The 16,951-nt window shown below is 42.1% G+C and overlaps 2 protein-coding genes across 2 annotated transcripts in view; both read left to right on the top strand.

Moving 5' to 3' along the window:
- The window catches only part of TRPM8 (transient receptor potential cation channel subfamily M member 8), a 28,475-nt gene extending 21,392 nt beyond the window's left edge, over positions 1-7,083 (top strand). Inside the window, exons 21-25 of the mRNA XM_065750566.1 lie at positions 267-457; positions 2,778-2,877; positions 3,656-3,689; positions 4,517-4,597; positions 5,983-7,083. Coding sequence (XP_065606638.1) covers positions 267-457; positions 2,778-2,877; positions 3,656-3,689; positions 4,517-4,567 — 376 coding nt within the window. The 3' untranslated portion in view covers positions 4,568-4,597; positions 5,983-7,083. The remainder of the gene's footprint in view (positions 1-266; positions 458-2,777; positions 2,878-3,655; positions 3,690-4,516; positions 4,598-5,982) is intronic.
- Positions 7,084-11,216: 4,133 nt separating this feature from the next.
- SPP2 (secreted phosphoprotein 2) lies at positions 11,217-15,901 on the top strand. Its single transcript, XM_065750686.1, has 6 exons — positions 11,217-11,372; positions 11,462-11,586; positions 12,291-12,413; positions 13,847-13,957; positions 15,409-15,463; positions 15,811-15,901. The coding sequence occupies exons 1-6, from the start codon at positions 11,288-11,290 to the stop codon at positions 15,888-15,890; spliced, it is 579 nt and encodes a 192-aa protein (XP_065606758.1). The 5' UTR covers positions 11,217-11,287; the 3' UTR covers positions 15,891-15,901.
- Positions 15,902-16,951: the final 1,050 nt, after the last annotated feature.

Genomic DNA, 16,951 nt, shown 5'->3' with positions numbered 1-16,951 from the left:
GAGTATTTTCTCTCTGTATCTAATTCTTTGCGTTTATTTTGGGCTTTGTCTTTTTTTTTTCTTTCCCTACTGTCTTTGTTCCTTAAGTTTTCAGATTGCTCTAAAATGGAGTACACAAACTCAGTAGGCTTCTAAACCAGTGAAAATGACCAGCTCCAGGCTGACCTTACAAAAACATGTCCTAGAATAATAAGGAGAAATACTGTGTAACTTGCCTCTGATAAGAGTTCCTTGATGTCTGTGTTTTCTCCTTCTTTGCCTGCTAGGTACACTGTTGGATCAGTACAAGAGAACAATGACCAAGTGTGGAAGTTCCAGCGTTACTTCTTGGTCCAGGAATACTGCAGTCGCTTGACTATCCCCTTTCCTTTTGTCATCTTTGCCTACATATTCATGGTGATGAGGAAATGTTTTAAGTGCTGCTGTAAGAATGAAAGTAAAGAGCCATCTATTTGTTGTGAGTACGACTATTTCTTCTTGGAAGTCAGCTCCGTGGCAGATGCATTGCAGTTCTTTCATGATGTGCTGTGCTCAAACCATATAGTTTGGTCAGGAAATGCTCAAGGGTTGTGTAGACCTTTGAGGAGGTAGATGTAGTGGAAATGAGGAGCAGCTCCTTTGTGTTCTCCATCAAATGCAAAACCATTGGAAATCTTCTCGCTAAGTTACACATCAAAGCCTCAGCTTCTTCTGAGCTGTTTTCTTCCTGGAACTCTAGAGTTGTGCTCTGTCTGGGATATGGGAACTCTTACTGCTAACATCTCATGCTACAATTCTAACTGGATGTTTCAGAAATGTTGCTTTCATTGTGGTTCTCACTCCCTGTCCCCCAGTAGCTTTGGGTATGGTTTGGTTAGAGAGCTTTTGAGTTCTACCATGATACCTACTCCACTTGAGTACTGTGCACAGTTATCCAGTGCTTTCCTGTTCGAGCTGTTCTGGGGCAGGATTACTTCATGTGTATGAATCAATTAAGTCTTCAAATTAATTGTATCATTTTAGGATTGCCTATGGTGCTTGATAACTTTGAAGCTCTTTTTTTGTGTGTGTGCTAGAGCACTGAATAAATTCATTCAGAGCCTGCAGCTGCTGAAAGCCATCTGCATATTCTGCACAAAGGAAGTAAAATAACCTTTCTGTGATCAGTATCTGGTAGTGTGTCCCTCCTGCACGGTTCCCAGGTGCACTGATGCCTGACTTTGTATGCTCTAAATGTTGAGGTAACCTGTACAATAAGTGGCTTTAGACTCCGATTATTACTTGACCTGGAATTTCTTTTTTCTGTGTACCAGGTAATACAGCTATTAGCTGCAAGGGCAGCCTGATAGCTGTTTTCTTCATAGGCTCTTCCATCTGTTAGCATGTGATTGAATGAATGGCAGAGACTTTCCTGGCTCTCTGGGCATGGACAAGTGGGCAGACCACCTCAAAAACACAGGAATGATTTATTCCTCTAGCTATCCCCTTGTTTTCTTCATCAGAGGGCACAGATATGAATTGTTTTAACAAGCTTTTTTCCCCCTTACTTGTGGAATGTCTTCAATTATTAAGTGCCATTCAGAAGCAGAGGAGAGATGATAAGTTGAGTTAATTGACAGACTTATTTCCCTCCATCAGCATCCTGAGTTCTGCCGTGCAGCACAGACAGGATTTGTTACTTCATCAGGACAAAGGCCATATATCTTTGGGCTATAAAATTCCTTAGTGCTGACTAAGCTGTCCAAAGCACTTCCCTTTCTGGGAAGGTTGTTCAACAGATATTTCTGCACAGATGATGCACATTTGTGCATCTTGTAGTGAAAGCAGATGAAAGAATTAATTAAAGCCAGAACGTCACTTTAATTGAAGTGTTGATGGGAACAGAACTGCACGGGGAAAGCACACTGCCGGATTGACTTGCAAAATCCCTGCTTCCCTACTTAATGCTTACAGAAATAATCTGGTTGGAACTCAAGTGAATGTATGTCTGTTGGTATCTGAGACAAAAACTGAGACTGTGAGGTCAGAGGAGCGCTGTGTAGAGGAATCAGATTGAATTAAGTGCTAATACTGGTGCTTCTTTAGAGAGCAGCAGTTGGTCTGGAGTTGCCAACAGATAAGAATGTCTGTAATTGGCACACAGGCCTTATGCAGACTTTTTGAAACTTAGCTAAATTTTATTGTTAAGACCCATATGGTTTGGACTAATCCAGTTGGAACAAGATAAAATGCAGAGATATTATCCTAGAGGACTTTGATGCCTCCAAGTTTGTCTTGCTATTTGTCATTCTTCAATTTACAGCATCAGCAGGAGATGCTTTTCAGAGAAGACAGTATTTCAGCATTTTGAAATGTTTGAATTGAGTTATACACGTTCCTGACAGATGTTATTCTTAACAATCCAATATGAGATAATGTAGAAACAGTGAATACAAACAAAGTTGAAACCCACACTGGATCTTTCTGGAATGTCCTATGCCTGGTGGAATGGCTGCAGTTTCACAAAGCATGCTAAGAAAGCCTCAAAAAAGATCTAGAGAGACTTTTGGTTGTTGTTGTTGTTGTCATTTTTAACTAAATCTGATTGCCAGGATCATACTGTAAAATGCATTAGGGCCATGCTTATCAGAACTTTCTCACAGGTGGGAAGTGGGGCTGTGAATGTTCTCTATGCAGAGAAGGTAATAGCTTCTGAACACAAGCACTAACCAGCCTTCATGCATCATGCACAAATGGACTGAATCTAATGTTTTCTCTGTGTTTTTATTTTCCTTTTTTTTTTTACATATGTTCCCCAGGCTCAAAAAATGAAGACAATGAAATTCTGTCATGGGAAGCTGTCATGAAGGAAAATTACCTTGTCAAAATCAATACCAAAGCAAGTGATACTTCAGAAGAGTACGTCTACCCTTCTTTGTCTTTATTAACTTTCTGTTGAGTATTTTCAGTGATATCAAGTTTTCAGCAGTGCTAAATTCTTGCAATAAACTATGTGTGTAAATAAAGCCAGTATAAATTTGATAAATAAACCCAGTATAAAATTTTTAATAAGATGATTCCTTTTTTTTTTAATTTCTCTATCAATTGCTGCACATTGGCTTCAGAAGTAGTTGGACTGGTAAAATGCTAAGGCTACCAAACTGTGGTGTGTTGATTATCTTTAGGATCAATCCCAGCATTTTCAAACTAATATTATAAGAGGAAAGAGAAATGAAAGAAAGCTAGAAAATGGCAATGTGCTCTGCTGTGTGTGGTGACTTAATTTTGTAGCCAGCTTCCAAGAGCTTCAGAATTCCTCCAAATCAAATGTAAGAGAATAGATAAGAATAGGTTGGAAAAATCAGATATACCTTCCGTACTTCTCTGTCCCATTTACAAATATGTTAATTCTATATCAATGCACTCAGTGTTGGATGAGGTGATAAAAGCAGCACTTTTGAAGTAGAAAAGTCTTGTTGAGAAAGATGTAAAAGTGCAGTGTTGACAATAGTTTGTATGCAGTTGCAGTAAACACTTACTAAGTGTAGGCAAACACTTTTTGACCAATGAGGAGTGGATGTCCCAGATAGGCTTTGCAAGGCAGTTCTGAACAGTTTTGCAAAGGCAGGGTGGTTATCCAAGACATCTTTGGTGTCTGGATTCAGCCTTCTCTTGTGTGTCTTTTTTCTGTTTTCAGGATGGTGCATCGATTTAGAAAACTGGATGCAAAGGTATTTGTGCTTCATTCTGCTCTGGGGAATGTGCCTGTGTCTGATAAAGCAGACAGTGATCCACATGGAAAATGAACCATTTGTGGTCTTTGTTGCTACCCCCGGGACCCCATTTTCATGGTGCTTTCTTAACATGCTCCTTTGCACCCTTGATTCTACATTGCAGCTTCATATTGTACTGGAAAATGAAGTAGAAAGATGCTTACTTAGCATTAGAGGAGTGTTTTTCAGTACCTTGACCACAAACAACACTCTCTTATGGTAGATTGGCTCCACAAAATTACACTGATCAGCCACCTCTGCTTTGATGGAGCAAAAGGAAATGGGATATTGGTTGGAGCTTCTAGCTGTTGTGAGGCCTGCTTGTTAAATAACTAAATTACATATGTATTAGGGCTCACTGCTTTAACTGAATGCTGAAAACTGTAATTGGGAGCGTTTTTTCAAGTACTATTGTATTTGAGATTACATTTTGCAAGGCAATTGCTTGTAACTCATATTACTTTATTAATATTGCTTTTGTGCAAAAGACAATACTAACGCTGCTTCATTTGCCACCGTGGTGTGACTACTGAATTCAAAGAGCAGTCAGTTATTGCTTTCTAACTAGTAGCTGACACCCACAGGGTGCCCAGGTAAGCAGGAGTTCAGATTAGGGGTTTTATGCTCATTGTTGCTGATGTTATATGACATTTTCTAGGGTTTGTTTGTTCTATGGTATTTTAAGGTACTTACAACTGCTTGCTTGTTCTGTTCCTGCTCCTCCAATCTGAGCTGCAATCATCTGCTGAAATGAGTTAGATTTTTTTTTCTTTTTAATTCTTAAGCTCTCTGACTTGAAAGGGATTCTAAAAGAGATTTCCAGCAAACTCAAATGAATACAACTGAAAAGCAGCTATCTGAGCAGGGTAAGCCCGCTTTAAATCCATTCTCTGACCTGGACCATTTATCTGCATCCATGGTATTAAATGAATGTGCTTTTGGAAGACCAATTAGAATTAATCAATTAAAAATATAACTTTCTGCCATGTTTCTAACAATTTTTGGCAAGGCCTGAAGTATCTTATTCTTGCCTTCTTGGTTGTAGAATAACAGACTTTTGGAGGTCATCTCATCCAACCTGCACAAACAGCACCAGCTCAGATCAAAGGTAGCTGCAGTTTGGGAGGTTAGATAGATATGGCATTGAGGGTTAGCACTAAGCTTCAAGGACAATGATAGAGTGGCTGGGAGAGCGTTTGAGTGACTGGAAGTCTTAACAGCACAATCTAGAAAGGAGGGAATGAATTAGTTACCCTAGGAAAGAACTGAGAAGACTGTTGTCTTCAGCTGCTGTAGTATCATAGGATAATTGTGGTTGGAAGGAACACTTTGATCCAAACCCTGTTTAAAACTCTCCTAGCCTAGATGAAAGGCAGTTGCAAGTGGAAGGAAAGCATACATTCTTCATACACATAACAGGCCTAATTCACAGCAGGGCAGTGTTAAGTGACAGGAAATGTTTTTGAGCAGTAGCCGTAGTGATGCCATGGAGCAGTCTGCTTTGGGAGCTTTTGAAACCCAGTTTGGCTAAAAGCTGCCTACCATGTTTTAGGTGTATTTGATCTTGTCTTCAGAATGGTGGGTGGGAAGACAGAACTGGTCTCTGTGGAGACCCTTTCTACCTCCCAACAGACTAGGATGTCCTAAGCTCCATCCAGCCTGGCCTTGAGCACTGCCAGTGATGGGGCATCCACAGCTTCTCTGGGCAGCAGTGCATGGGCCTCATCCTGCTCTGAGTGAAGAATTTCTCTCTTAAGTGTAATATAAATTTCCCCTCTTTTATTTTAAAACCATAACCCTTGTCATGTCACTAAATGTCCTTGTAAAGTGTCCACCTCCCCATTAGGTGGTAGATTGTCCATTCCAGGTACTTTGCAAGCAGCTGTTAATTTTGCCTTCGTTTCCTGACAGCTAGCATCTCTGCTACTCTGCAGAGACATTATATGTGGGGCACTGGCACAGGTTGCTTAGAGATGTGGTGGATGCCCCATCCCTGGGGACACCCAAGGTCAGACTGCATGAGGCTCTGAGCACCTGATGGAGCTGTAGGTGTCCCTGTTCATTGCAGAGGAGTTGGACAACATGACTTTAAAGGCCCTTTCCAACACAAATTCTATGATTCTGATAAGTGATGCAGAGAGTTCCTTGATTCAAAGCGTTGAGCAAGACATCCAAGGTTCCGAGTGGATGTCATGAGGGTGAAAGCAAAATGTAGGCTGCAATCTCTAAACTATTTCTCTTGCTCACACAGGTACCAGTTCACCAAGAATCTCAGAGCTGGCAGTAACCACCATGCAAACAGTAACCAACCCACCAGTGTCAGTGTCTCCGTTTTGTTTTTAACAAGACAACCCTTTCTGCTTGTCAGATGATGATGGTAAAACATTAAGACTGTTTCTCTCCTGTCAGAACACCCAAGTTACGCAAGCTCATTTTCCCTCGTTTTCCCAGAAATTCAATGACAGAAGGTAGTCCTTATCAGCTTCTGTTAAAATTCATTCTTAATTCCAAGTGTACTGCTGCTTGAATCGCTCTGCTTTTGGATTTCACTTGAAGGAATCTATTCATGAGTTTCTGTTAGATAGTAATTGCTTGTCTTCAGGAACCTCCCATTCCTCTCCTTCACGTAGTAGCCATATCTAGCTTAATTGTACAGTCTATCTGCTGAAGTCTGTAATGCTGGCATCCCAAGCCCAACAACTTTACCTTGGACTGCACGTGAACAGTGCAGACTTCTTCCTCTTCTGCCTGTAACTGTGTAGCTAGCAATGCAGAAACTCAGCTGTCACAATCCTGCATGGGAAGGATGTAATTCATACAGAAATACTTCTGAAAAGCCTTGTGTATAATCCTTACTTGTTTCTATGACTGGGATTGGAGCGTTGGAATATGTTTTTTCTTTCGAGCAGCCCAAAAGCCCAACAGTATTTTCCAGTTGCTGCGTGCTGTAGAAACACGTTGGTCCAAGAAGATGAAGACAAAACAGGGCAGCGCAGGGATACAATGCATTGATGTTTTGAGGGAATGTTTCTGAGATGCAACTGTCTGAGGTACAGCAGGCTGCTCAAGGAGGCCATTACACACATGCATTCTGCAGGGGGATCTTTAAATCTGACCACAAAACACTCCAGATCGTGTCCTGCTTTGTTGTGTGCAGAAGCTGATGTTCTGTTTGTATCTGTAAAAGCAATAGTTTTCCAGGGAAAACTCTGATGAGGCCTTGACAGAAAGGTTACTAGTTATTTCTTGCTGCTTGACCCTTCCTGATGTTACTGTACACCCTGCTTTGCACAGACCTGGGGTATAGAGCATTACAAATAGGAGTGCTCCTAATTTGTATGTATATACATAGTTCGGTTAGGAAAAACTCAGCAAGACCTTCATTCTGTGGTATGGAGATCACATCATAAATGATTAAGATCGGTTTAATTTCTAGAAATTATTTCCTGTGTGACATCTGTATACCTAGGATGTGAAAGATGTGCTTTCTGTACATAACTTTAATTTATAAATCCTTCAGTATATGTGCCAGAACTCACAGTGAATTATTCCTTTGTGAAATGATGAATGTAACTTCGAGACAAAGTCTGAAAAAACAAAATGCTCAGGATACGTATTCCTCCTTCTCCACCTTCTATGTGTGCCTTTCCTTTGTGGCAATGAATCCTTGGACAGCTCAAGCATTGAGTTTGGCTTCCTTCAGCCATGGCCTCATGCTCTGGGATGGGACCATTCTCTCGTGGCCCCAGCTCGGGACTGGGAGCCGCTGCCAGGAGTGGAGATCTCCTCCAGGTAGAAGGAACCTGCCTGGCTTGCTACTGCCTTGCAGGAAGGAGGTGGATGTGGCTGAAAGAGATGTGTGGCCTTTGCATGGATGGAGCCCCACGGCAAGAATGGGCTTCAAACAGTGTCCAGTAGACTTCCTCCCTGGTTAAAGTTTTCCAGAAATCGGAGTAGGGTGGGGTTTGCTTGGTGAGTTTTTCTGTTTGGTTGTTTTGGGGGAGAGCAAGAAGGGAGAGGGCAGGGATTAACCCAAGTGCAAGCTCTCCTGCTCAGCTGGGGTAGCAGGTTGTCTTCTGAGAATGCATTCAATGAACACAGCAGCACAGGACCACAGTGCAAACAAATCAGTCTCCCCATACACAGGATGAAACAATTGCTGTGACAAGCAACTCGTTTAGTAAGGAAAGATGGGCTCCTAGCATTTGTGCTCAAGTGAAACTGTAAAACTTAATGCACTAACACACAACACTGTGTGAGCTGCTATGAAGAATATCAGCTCCATCCCAGACAGACCCAGTACAGCAAGATGTGATTTGGAGTGGCGTGCTGCACATTTAAATGAACTCGATGAAATAATCATGCACCTCGAAGAGCTTCCAAGTGAATTCTGCATTTAATCACTTGCAAATAATTGCTCAGCTCTGCTGGAAGCAGGAATGAAGAGGGGTGCTGAACTGACAGGGAGATATTTGCAGATGAACACATACATACAGTGTTTGGGATAGGTGAAAAAGCCTTGAGAATGATCAGTGTGGTCAGCAAAATGCAAAAAATAAATAAGAGGAAGATGTATCTCCTTCTTTGGCTTTCCAGGTAATCGTCTTTGAGGCTGGAGGTAACATTTGTCTCGCATCAATTACAGCATTTTACCAGTGACCCCATAAGGACTATTACTGCTGACCTGGCAGAAACAAGAAATATAAATATTTAATGTTTCAAAGGCTCAAGGGAACGAAGAGAGACCTCTGAGGTTCTGCTGCAGGCCGTGGTGTTTAAGAGCAGCCATCCAGTGTGTATCGTTGAGGTTTTGTTTGCTGCAATGTGTGCTTTCTATTGCTTCACTCTCAAAGTCCACGGGAATGGCAGTAAAAACCGCACAGGTTTAGGTTGCATTTCTTAAACCAGCATGGATGGTGCACCTTAGGAGTACAGTGCAGAGGAGTTTGGGCACTGACTCTACACACTTAATGAATTTAATCTTTGTAAACTGTTGTGATGACATCAGTTCCAACAGCTTTCAGTCCTGAGACAGAACAACTCAGTGAGCTCCCTGGAATTACAGCAGATCTCGCAGAATATGGAACTACCATAGCACGAAATCCAAACTTACAAGATATATCAGTTTCCATCCTTACCACTGTAGGGCTGAGAGTATGTGGGCAATTAGAGAAACTGGGAAAAAGTAAGACTTGTTCTCCTCCATCCCAGCTGCCCCAAGTGGGCAAGAGCCCATGGACAGTGTGCTGGCTGTACCATTGCCTCCTACTTTCTCAAGGGGCAAACAGGATCCAGAGGGAGTGAAAGTTGAGTCTCTGTTGGTGTCTGTGAACTGTGGCTCAGGTTGAAGTTTTTGTCATATTGAGCAAAATGTGGAAGATTTTCTCCTGTTGGTATCACCTACAGTCAATACAACGATCAGGGCTTCTGCATAGGTGAGAAACAACCACAGAGAAGAACTTTTAGGCAGCCTTTTGGTTTTGCCAGTGCCAGAGCTAGGAAAAGAACAAAAATGTTGTTTTGCAATTAGTCAACTTTCCTTTTATCTAGAGAGACATCGTTAACTCTCATCAGCTGTAGTCTAATACCCCCCAGGTCCTTTTTCTTCATGCAGCTTTCCAACCACTCTTCCCCAATCCTGTAGCAATACGTGGGATTATTGTGACCGAAGTGCAGGACTTGGCACTTGGTCTTGTTGAAACTCATACAATTGGCCACAGCTCAGAGGTCCAGTCTATCCAGGTCCCTCTGTAGAGCTTTCCTACCCTTGGGCAGATTAACACTTCCTCCCAGACAGCAGTTAAAGAGAACTGGGAAACAGGAAGGACAGACTTTGCTACACTGAGAATTGGCTTTTTTTCTTTCTAGCACAGTCTTTGTTTTCACGTGGTCTTCTAGCAAGTGGCACGTGAGCCCTATCCTTATTTTTAGCATGGCTTTTTTCTAGGATCTCACCACAGCATGGAATGAATCCGGTGATGTTCAAAGCCAAAGAGCTCCCAACAACTGTGTGTGTTGTCCAGGAAAGATGAATAAACCACGGCAACACTCTGAAATAAGAGCTAGCATGAGCACTGTTGAACTATCACAGCTGTGAACTGCATTTGGCTCATCTGGAAGATATCCCTGGTCAGAGCCAGGAACAGGAGGAACTCTTCTGATGACTTCACTTGACTTAGCTTTGCCACATCATTATTTATCTCTTGGAGTGCTGAGCCCAGGCTGAGGAGATCAGTTGCTTGTTCTTTCAGCTTTGCATGGAAAGTGACTGTTACTTTGAATAAAGATGGGAGCATCTTTACTTTCTGACTGCAAGTACTTGGAGGTTTCTCCCATGAGTATATAGCCACCCCTCTAGCACAAGTTATGGCTGCAGCAATGAGGAATGGCAGGGAGGTGTGATAGTGGCATTGCTGAGTATTGATGCTGAAGGCTATCATAATCCTAATTGTCGTCCACCAAGGACAAGCAAGCAGACAGTAGTCTCAAAGGGACAACCTGTAGTCAAGAAAGTATAAGCAATCGATCAGAAATATGGGGAAAATCAAGCAAAAAAAAAACCAGAGAGGATGAGGAACTGCCCTGTAAGTAGTGTTTTGGTTCATTAAGTCCTAACTGCATAGGATCCTAACACACTCATCAATATTGAGATGAGGTTGAAATGAGACAGCAGCAATCCTCTCCCGAATCTAGAGCCTTCTAGCCCCATAAAACACACATGCAGCGAAGCTGCAATAGAGTAAGTGATTAGAAAAGAGAAATGCCTTGTGCTGGAGAGGGTGTAGAGAATGCCTTGCCCAGTTGCAGCCATCAGTTAGCTAAAAGCCAAGGAAGGCATCGCATCTGCCTTGTGCCTTGTTCTTTACAAAGCTTTCTATACTGAAGAAACATAGTTTTTCTATTCATTTACGTGCAGAAGGTGAGTGCTGAGCATTAGGAGGATCAGACAGGGGAAACCAGGTGCTCTCAGGCACTCACTTGTTTGGTTAGCTGGGCTCAGGCTTGGCAAAGAGGTTAGGGCAATGTGAAAGTAGCTGTGGAGCAACAGCATAGCAGCGGTCTGCTATGTGCTTTGTCTCTGGAGGATGTGTTCAGTGCTATGTCCTGATGGGTCGTGGTGTCAGCCACGTCTGGGTGGGTGGATTCCCATTCTGTTCCTAGGAAATCAAGGAGTTCCAGCTCTTAAGCACTGTCTGTTGTACCTGGGACACGAAGGTGCACGTGAGGTACTAAGGGAAGTGTTGCCTCACCAGCTTTCAGTCTAAAACTCATAGCTAAAAGTGAAAAAAAAATGACTATGCACTGCCATTGCCTGTGGAGCTATCAGCTACCTACTGCTTCTTTTTAATGACAGCGCTAAGGAAAAATACAGCACACCATCTCTTATCAGAGAACTACTGCTAAATGGAGAAAAGCTGGCAGCAAATATTTACTCTCAGATCAATTCTGTTTAAAGTGCAATGTTTGTAGCGGAGCCTGGATGCCGGAAGGTCAGGTATACTATCAAGGCTGCATGTATATAAAGACAGGCATATGCAGTGGAAACTCTCGCTTTGATGGGGAAAATACCAGAGGATTTTGAAAGGCACGCTATGAGAAGCCTGATTTTAGTCCTCGCACTGAGCATTTTCTCATGCTCAGGTAAGTGGTTCAGAATTTTTCAGTCCTTTTTTCATATGGCTTAGCTGGGAAAAACACTGAACTCTAACGGAGCTGTGTGTCTGTCTCAGGATTTCCAGTGTACGATTATGAACTCCCTGTCACAGAAGAGGCTCTCAATGCTTCTATTGCAAGGATCAATTCTCAGTCTTGGGGGCCAAATCTGTATGGTGTTGTCAGGAGCCACGTTAGACATGTAAGTGTGCAGATGACTGAGATCCTTTACCTTAAATACGCTTTGCTGACTTGGAAAACTGCTTTTTGCCTAATCTTGGAAATCTGAATTTAGTTGGAGTTCTCTGATGCGTCTTTCAAGAGGGTGGTCTGGGGCATCTTACAAAACTATAGCTTTAAATATCCTTTGTATGTTCATTTTTAACTAAAGGCATGTTTAGAGCTCAAATTGTCCACCCTTAGAAGACTTTGATGGGTGTCCTTAAAGATTTTGCTCAAAAATTAATTCAGAAAAGAGATGGTGTTTTCCAAATACCTCCAGCTAACTGTTTTGCTGTGGGCATAAAATAATCTGGCATAAAATGATGAATAAAATATCTGCTCTCTGGCTGGGTGCTCTGCATAAGGGGCACAGCCCTCCACTTTCTACTCCCACACACTGCGGCCCCGATGCTCACCCTCTGAAAGGCTGCAGCCCAGCCTGGTGGCAAAGTGGGTATTTTTGACACTCCCATATTGAGTTAATGCATTGATAAGACTGTGAGAAGGAGAAAAGAAGACCCTGGTGTGTCAACAAAAGCAACCAAACTCTCTAAAGCTTGCCACATGGCTTGCATGGGGACAGCTGAGCTGAAAAGGAGTGACAACAAGCTGCACCAATTCAACATTTTGCAGTTGTGTGATTTACTTTCTAGGCACTGGCTGATTTGGCCTTTCTCTTACCAGGTTGACATGTGGAACAGCAATGATTATAGACTAGAGCTCCAGCTCAGCATTCGTGAAACTGAATGCACAAAAGCTTCAGGAAGAGACCCGTTCACATGTGACTTCAAAGTAGGGCCTTTCGTGGTAAGTGCCTCTGGTGTAAATGGGTAATTCCCCTCTGTGCAGGATGTAGACAGGTAGAAATACTACTGATTGGGCCTCAGAAGACAAAAATAAACACTAAACAAATACAATCTGCAGAGTAGAGTGGGTTTTACATGTGAAGGGGCCACAATGGCCCCTTATTTGTCTTATTTCTGACCAGTGGGGAGTACATGAGCTGCTGTGAGCTGAAACAAGAGGATGCTTGCCTTGGAATGGCATGAGGTAGAAGTGTCTGTGCTTTGTGAACAAATCCTGGAAGGAAAGCATAGCTTGTTTTCTAAGTGAAGTGGATGGTAAAACTGATGCTTCAACTGATTTTTTTTTCTTATCATGCATGTAGAAAGAAAACAGGAGACAAGAATGCAGCTGGCGAACTTGATAGGCTGATGTTCAGCATCCTCACAGCACTGTGCTGCAGTGTGTAGTAAGGCTAGGAGTTGTATGTGAGATGAAGATGTTATGTTGATTGGTAGGTAGCAACAAGGAAGGATTTGGTGACTAACTATAGTTCTTTTACTCTCCTAAGCTGAGTCCTTGTCTCTTTTTCCTCAGCAAATGACCAACAAGTTCACTTGTCCTTCCTGAGTTTAGGGAAGAGAAAGGATTTGGGGAAGGCATTGAACAGATGGAATAAAGGCTTTTCTGGTAGATAATGAGTTGTGCTACCACCTCTGAAGATTGTTCATGCACTAAAGACAGAAGCACATGTCTCTTTAGGTATTACTACCCTTGAGCTGAGTCACTTGCATGTGCATAGAAAGAACACAAAACTGGTAATATTATTGAGTTCTCCTGAATGGATGCTCTTCTTTAGGTCCTTGTGAAACCTGATCAGATTTACTTGCTTATTTAAGTGAAGGCCTGGAACAGGTTCATCTTGATGTATATACTATAACATAAAGAGAGGTGGCACAACTGTTTGGTGACAGGGAAGATGCATCCTGTTTCTCTTCTAGTTGGTGCAATACAAAAGATGTGAGGATGTCTGATTTCAAAACTTGGGTGCAGGCTTTGCCAGAGCTCCTGCCAAATTACAGAGACAACTTCTGTAACAGTTGTTCAACTTCTAGAGGTAGAACTGAGCTGCTATCAGTGTAGCCCTGCATTTTCTGCTTGTGATTGGTGATGCTACAGCCATGAAAAGGTTTGGGGGAACTTTTTTCCGAGCACTAGTAGGTTCAAAGTTTCATGCAGTAGTTATGGATTTATAAATTGTGTGAAGTTATACACTGCTGGAATATATTGATCTGGCTGCAGGCTGTGTCCAGAATTTGTTAGGCATATAGCTTCAATTTTGTCCTCTTGAAACTTGATTGATTACTCCCCGTAAAAATTTCCCACTTAAACTCCCATGAAGTGCTTTGCATTGTAGCTTTCTTCCACCAGATTCACTCTATTTTTATCCATTTCAGCCAACTGCTGTCTGCAAAAGTGTTGTGGAAGTCTCCAGTGAGCAGATTGTGAATGTTATTGTGCGATGCCATCAGAGCACATTCAGCTCCGAATCGATGAGCAGTGAGGAGGTAAGGAAGTGAAAAACTATTTTTTGCTACCTGGGAACATAAGAATTCTGCTCATCCTCTTTCAAGGAGAAGTAAGGTATTTGAATGTCGAGTCAAGCTTTACAACTGGCTTTAACCCTGTGAAACTCTGAAGGGCAGTTCAAGGACTTTGAAAGAGAAAAATGATTGGCACATCTTACAGACAGAAACAAATTCTGGCTCTGTTATCAAATCCCTCAGCTGAACATGTAATCATAGCATAGGTGAAGAGGGTTTGCTCCTCTGAGATTTATGATCCACTCATCTTTATTTTTGAGCTCCCATCCAGTTTTTAAGGTGTGATTAAATGCTGACCCAGTCAGTAAATCCCTGCTAGCTGCTTTCAGATTGTACCAGTAGCCAATTTTTCCTTTAACTTACTCTTGAAATTGTATGCCTGCACTTACAACACAGGCCTGCAATGAATATTGTGCTTGAGTATTATATTGAGGGAATGAAGCTAGTTGCATAAACAACGTGCTGGAGGATCTATGGGCAGCATTTTTGTTTTTGGGAAGCTGCTCATGGCAGACAATTACACGTTGCTTTCTCTTTATTTGAATTGCCAGCTTTTGTTCAGAATCTCTACTCAGATTGAGCTAGTAAGTGTGCCATAGGAATTCTTGATTTGCAGAGCAGAAAGGCAGTGTGTGAAGTACTGAAATATGTACAGTAGTTTTGCGTGTTCAGTCTGTCCTTTGTGTTAAGCATAAGTCTCATTTAATTGGGAACTGACTATAAACACTTGCTTATACAAGCAGAGCTCTTCCTGCAAGTCTTCTTTAACTGTCGCTTAAAATTCAGTGCTGCTGCCAATATTCCTGCTGGGGAATATATTTCCTACAAATTTAATAAGGAATAAATGCTAAAGAGAATTACTGCACATGAAAAAGAACGTCTTGCTGAAGAGGGCTGCACTGCAGCACTTGCTCTGCAGGTTGTAACTCAGTTAAAGGGATCTCAGTTTGGCTCACTGTGAATGATATTGATGTAGCACCTACAGAGTTGGTGGTATTTGGGCAGGAGAGGAGTTGCAACTAAGGTTGAGATCATACTGCTGGGATAGCAACCTATAAAATAAGAATATAGAGAGCTTTTAAAACAGTAATTAGGGACCAGTGAGTCAGAGGTGCCCTGTGCAACTACAACAAACTAATTCAGCTCTCCGAGTCCTGTTCTCTTGGCTGTATCTGCACTAAAGATCGGGTAAGGTATTAAGTACCAAAGGTGTTGACAAGAGAATCCACTTGGATCTGCAGTCTTCTTTGGTAACATGACTGCTTTGGAATAGTACCAGCAGTGATCTTGTTCTCAGAGAAATTAATATAATGAAGCCTGGAATTACTTCACTGATCATGTAGTACCCAAGGAAACAAAGGTGAGTCTGACTTCTTGGTACATGAACTTTGTAAAGTCATTTCTTTAATTTACAGATGATGCATATGCTGATGACAGACCCTACCAAGCGAGGCAGCAGTCGCTCTGGAGGTAAGCCCTTTTTTGCCATGCTGGATTCTCCTGGTTGGTTTTCTGTTTGGATTACCTGTTTGGCCATGTGAAGGTCATCTATGTAAGGAAGAGAAAAAAAACAGAAGAAAAATCCAGCTTCTCTTACTGTGTAGGGGTGCTTCTCACTAGGAAAGTGGTGAGGGCATGAGGTTACAAGATAAGGCAATGCTGGAGCTGCCACCATTTTTAGAAGTGATAGATTTGTGTTCTCATCACCTGTACTAATGTGCAAACTTATGGTTGTGCAGAATGCTGAAAAAAAACGAGCTTGACAGCATGCAACACTCATGCATGTCTCCACTTTCTTTCTGCTTTTGTTTCTGAAGCCTTCTCGTCAAGGGGAAGAGGCCGCAGCAGTGGTAACTGGCATAGACCCGATTATACTAGCCCTGGCAAGATTGAATAACACAATTTAGGTGAGTACACCTCCAAGTGTAGATTTTATGCACACTAAGTTTGCAAGTTTTGAGGTAGAGAGGGAAAGTGATTCCTCAGGTTAAAAGATCTCTTTGGAAACATGCATCTTGGCTGGGAGCATGTTAAAAGTCCTTGCACATGTGGCTTGTTTTTGGGGAAATCACGCTGTATCACTGGGCTGTGGGACCTTGGACATGCCCTGGCAGTGCATTAACATAGAGGTGAGCAAGTCACCTGCCATCTTTTTGACAGCACTGTCTTTCCCCTCACAGCTCGTCGTATCCATTTACCCTCCCAGCTCTCTCAAATGTCTTTGTGCTGAATTTAACTCAACAGACCCTCAAGGCTGCATAGTTCAGAAAAAAAAATATTAAAAAATATTAGTAATAAGGTGTCTGAGAGAGCAGAGAAGCAGTTTGCCCTGGGCAAGTGTTTGTTGCAGGGAAGCTGTGACGGAGATGTTTAGGGCTCAGTTAATCGAATGACAGTGAAAGGTATTCAAGATTCAGTGGAGCTGGGAAAGCTTAATCTACACAAACCACCTTAGCTGACTCACCTCTGAGGCTCTGTTTGGGAAAGGCTCTCATTTCTGCTGGTGTATTACCTACCATTTTATGGAGTAAAAAAATGGGAAGTGTCTTTAAAAGCGTTTGAGCAATAGAGAATGAATATCACGCTTGGGCATGCTAAACTGATTTAAAATAGTTGAGAAGGGAGAGGAGTTACTTAGCACTATGTCTGTGCAATTAAAAGGGTTTCACACTCTCACTATCAGGTGTTTATCCCTGTAGACTGACTACAGAACAGAGTGCTACATGTGTGGGAGCTCGACTCAGGCCTTCTGTGTTTGAAACAAGAAAGTTTTAGATGTTATTTAGCAGTGGTGACTCACCAGCAACACGTTATTCATAAACATACCTGTGGCAAATCTGTGTGTGCTGAAGGAGATGTGCCCCTCCTCTCACTGAAAGTGAAAGGAAAACATGATCGTTCTGTTAAGTCAGGTCTTTGTAAAAATGCTTTCATTAAATGATTCTATGAAACCCATAT

Source organism: Cyrtonyx montezumae, unplaced genomic scaffold (assembly GCF_038088225.1).
Source record: "Cyrtonyx montezumae isolate F1298 unplaced genomic scaffold, pur_monq_1.0 scaffold_7, whole genome shotgun sequence".
NCBI classification, from domain to species: Eukaryota; Metazoa; Chordata; class Aves; order Galliformes; family Odontophoridae; genus Cyrtonyx; species Cyrtonyx montezumae.
Note: the sequence above shows the minus strand (reverse complement) of the source record. Positions and strands in the feature narration are given on the sequence as shown.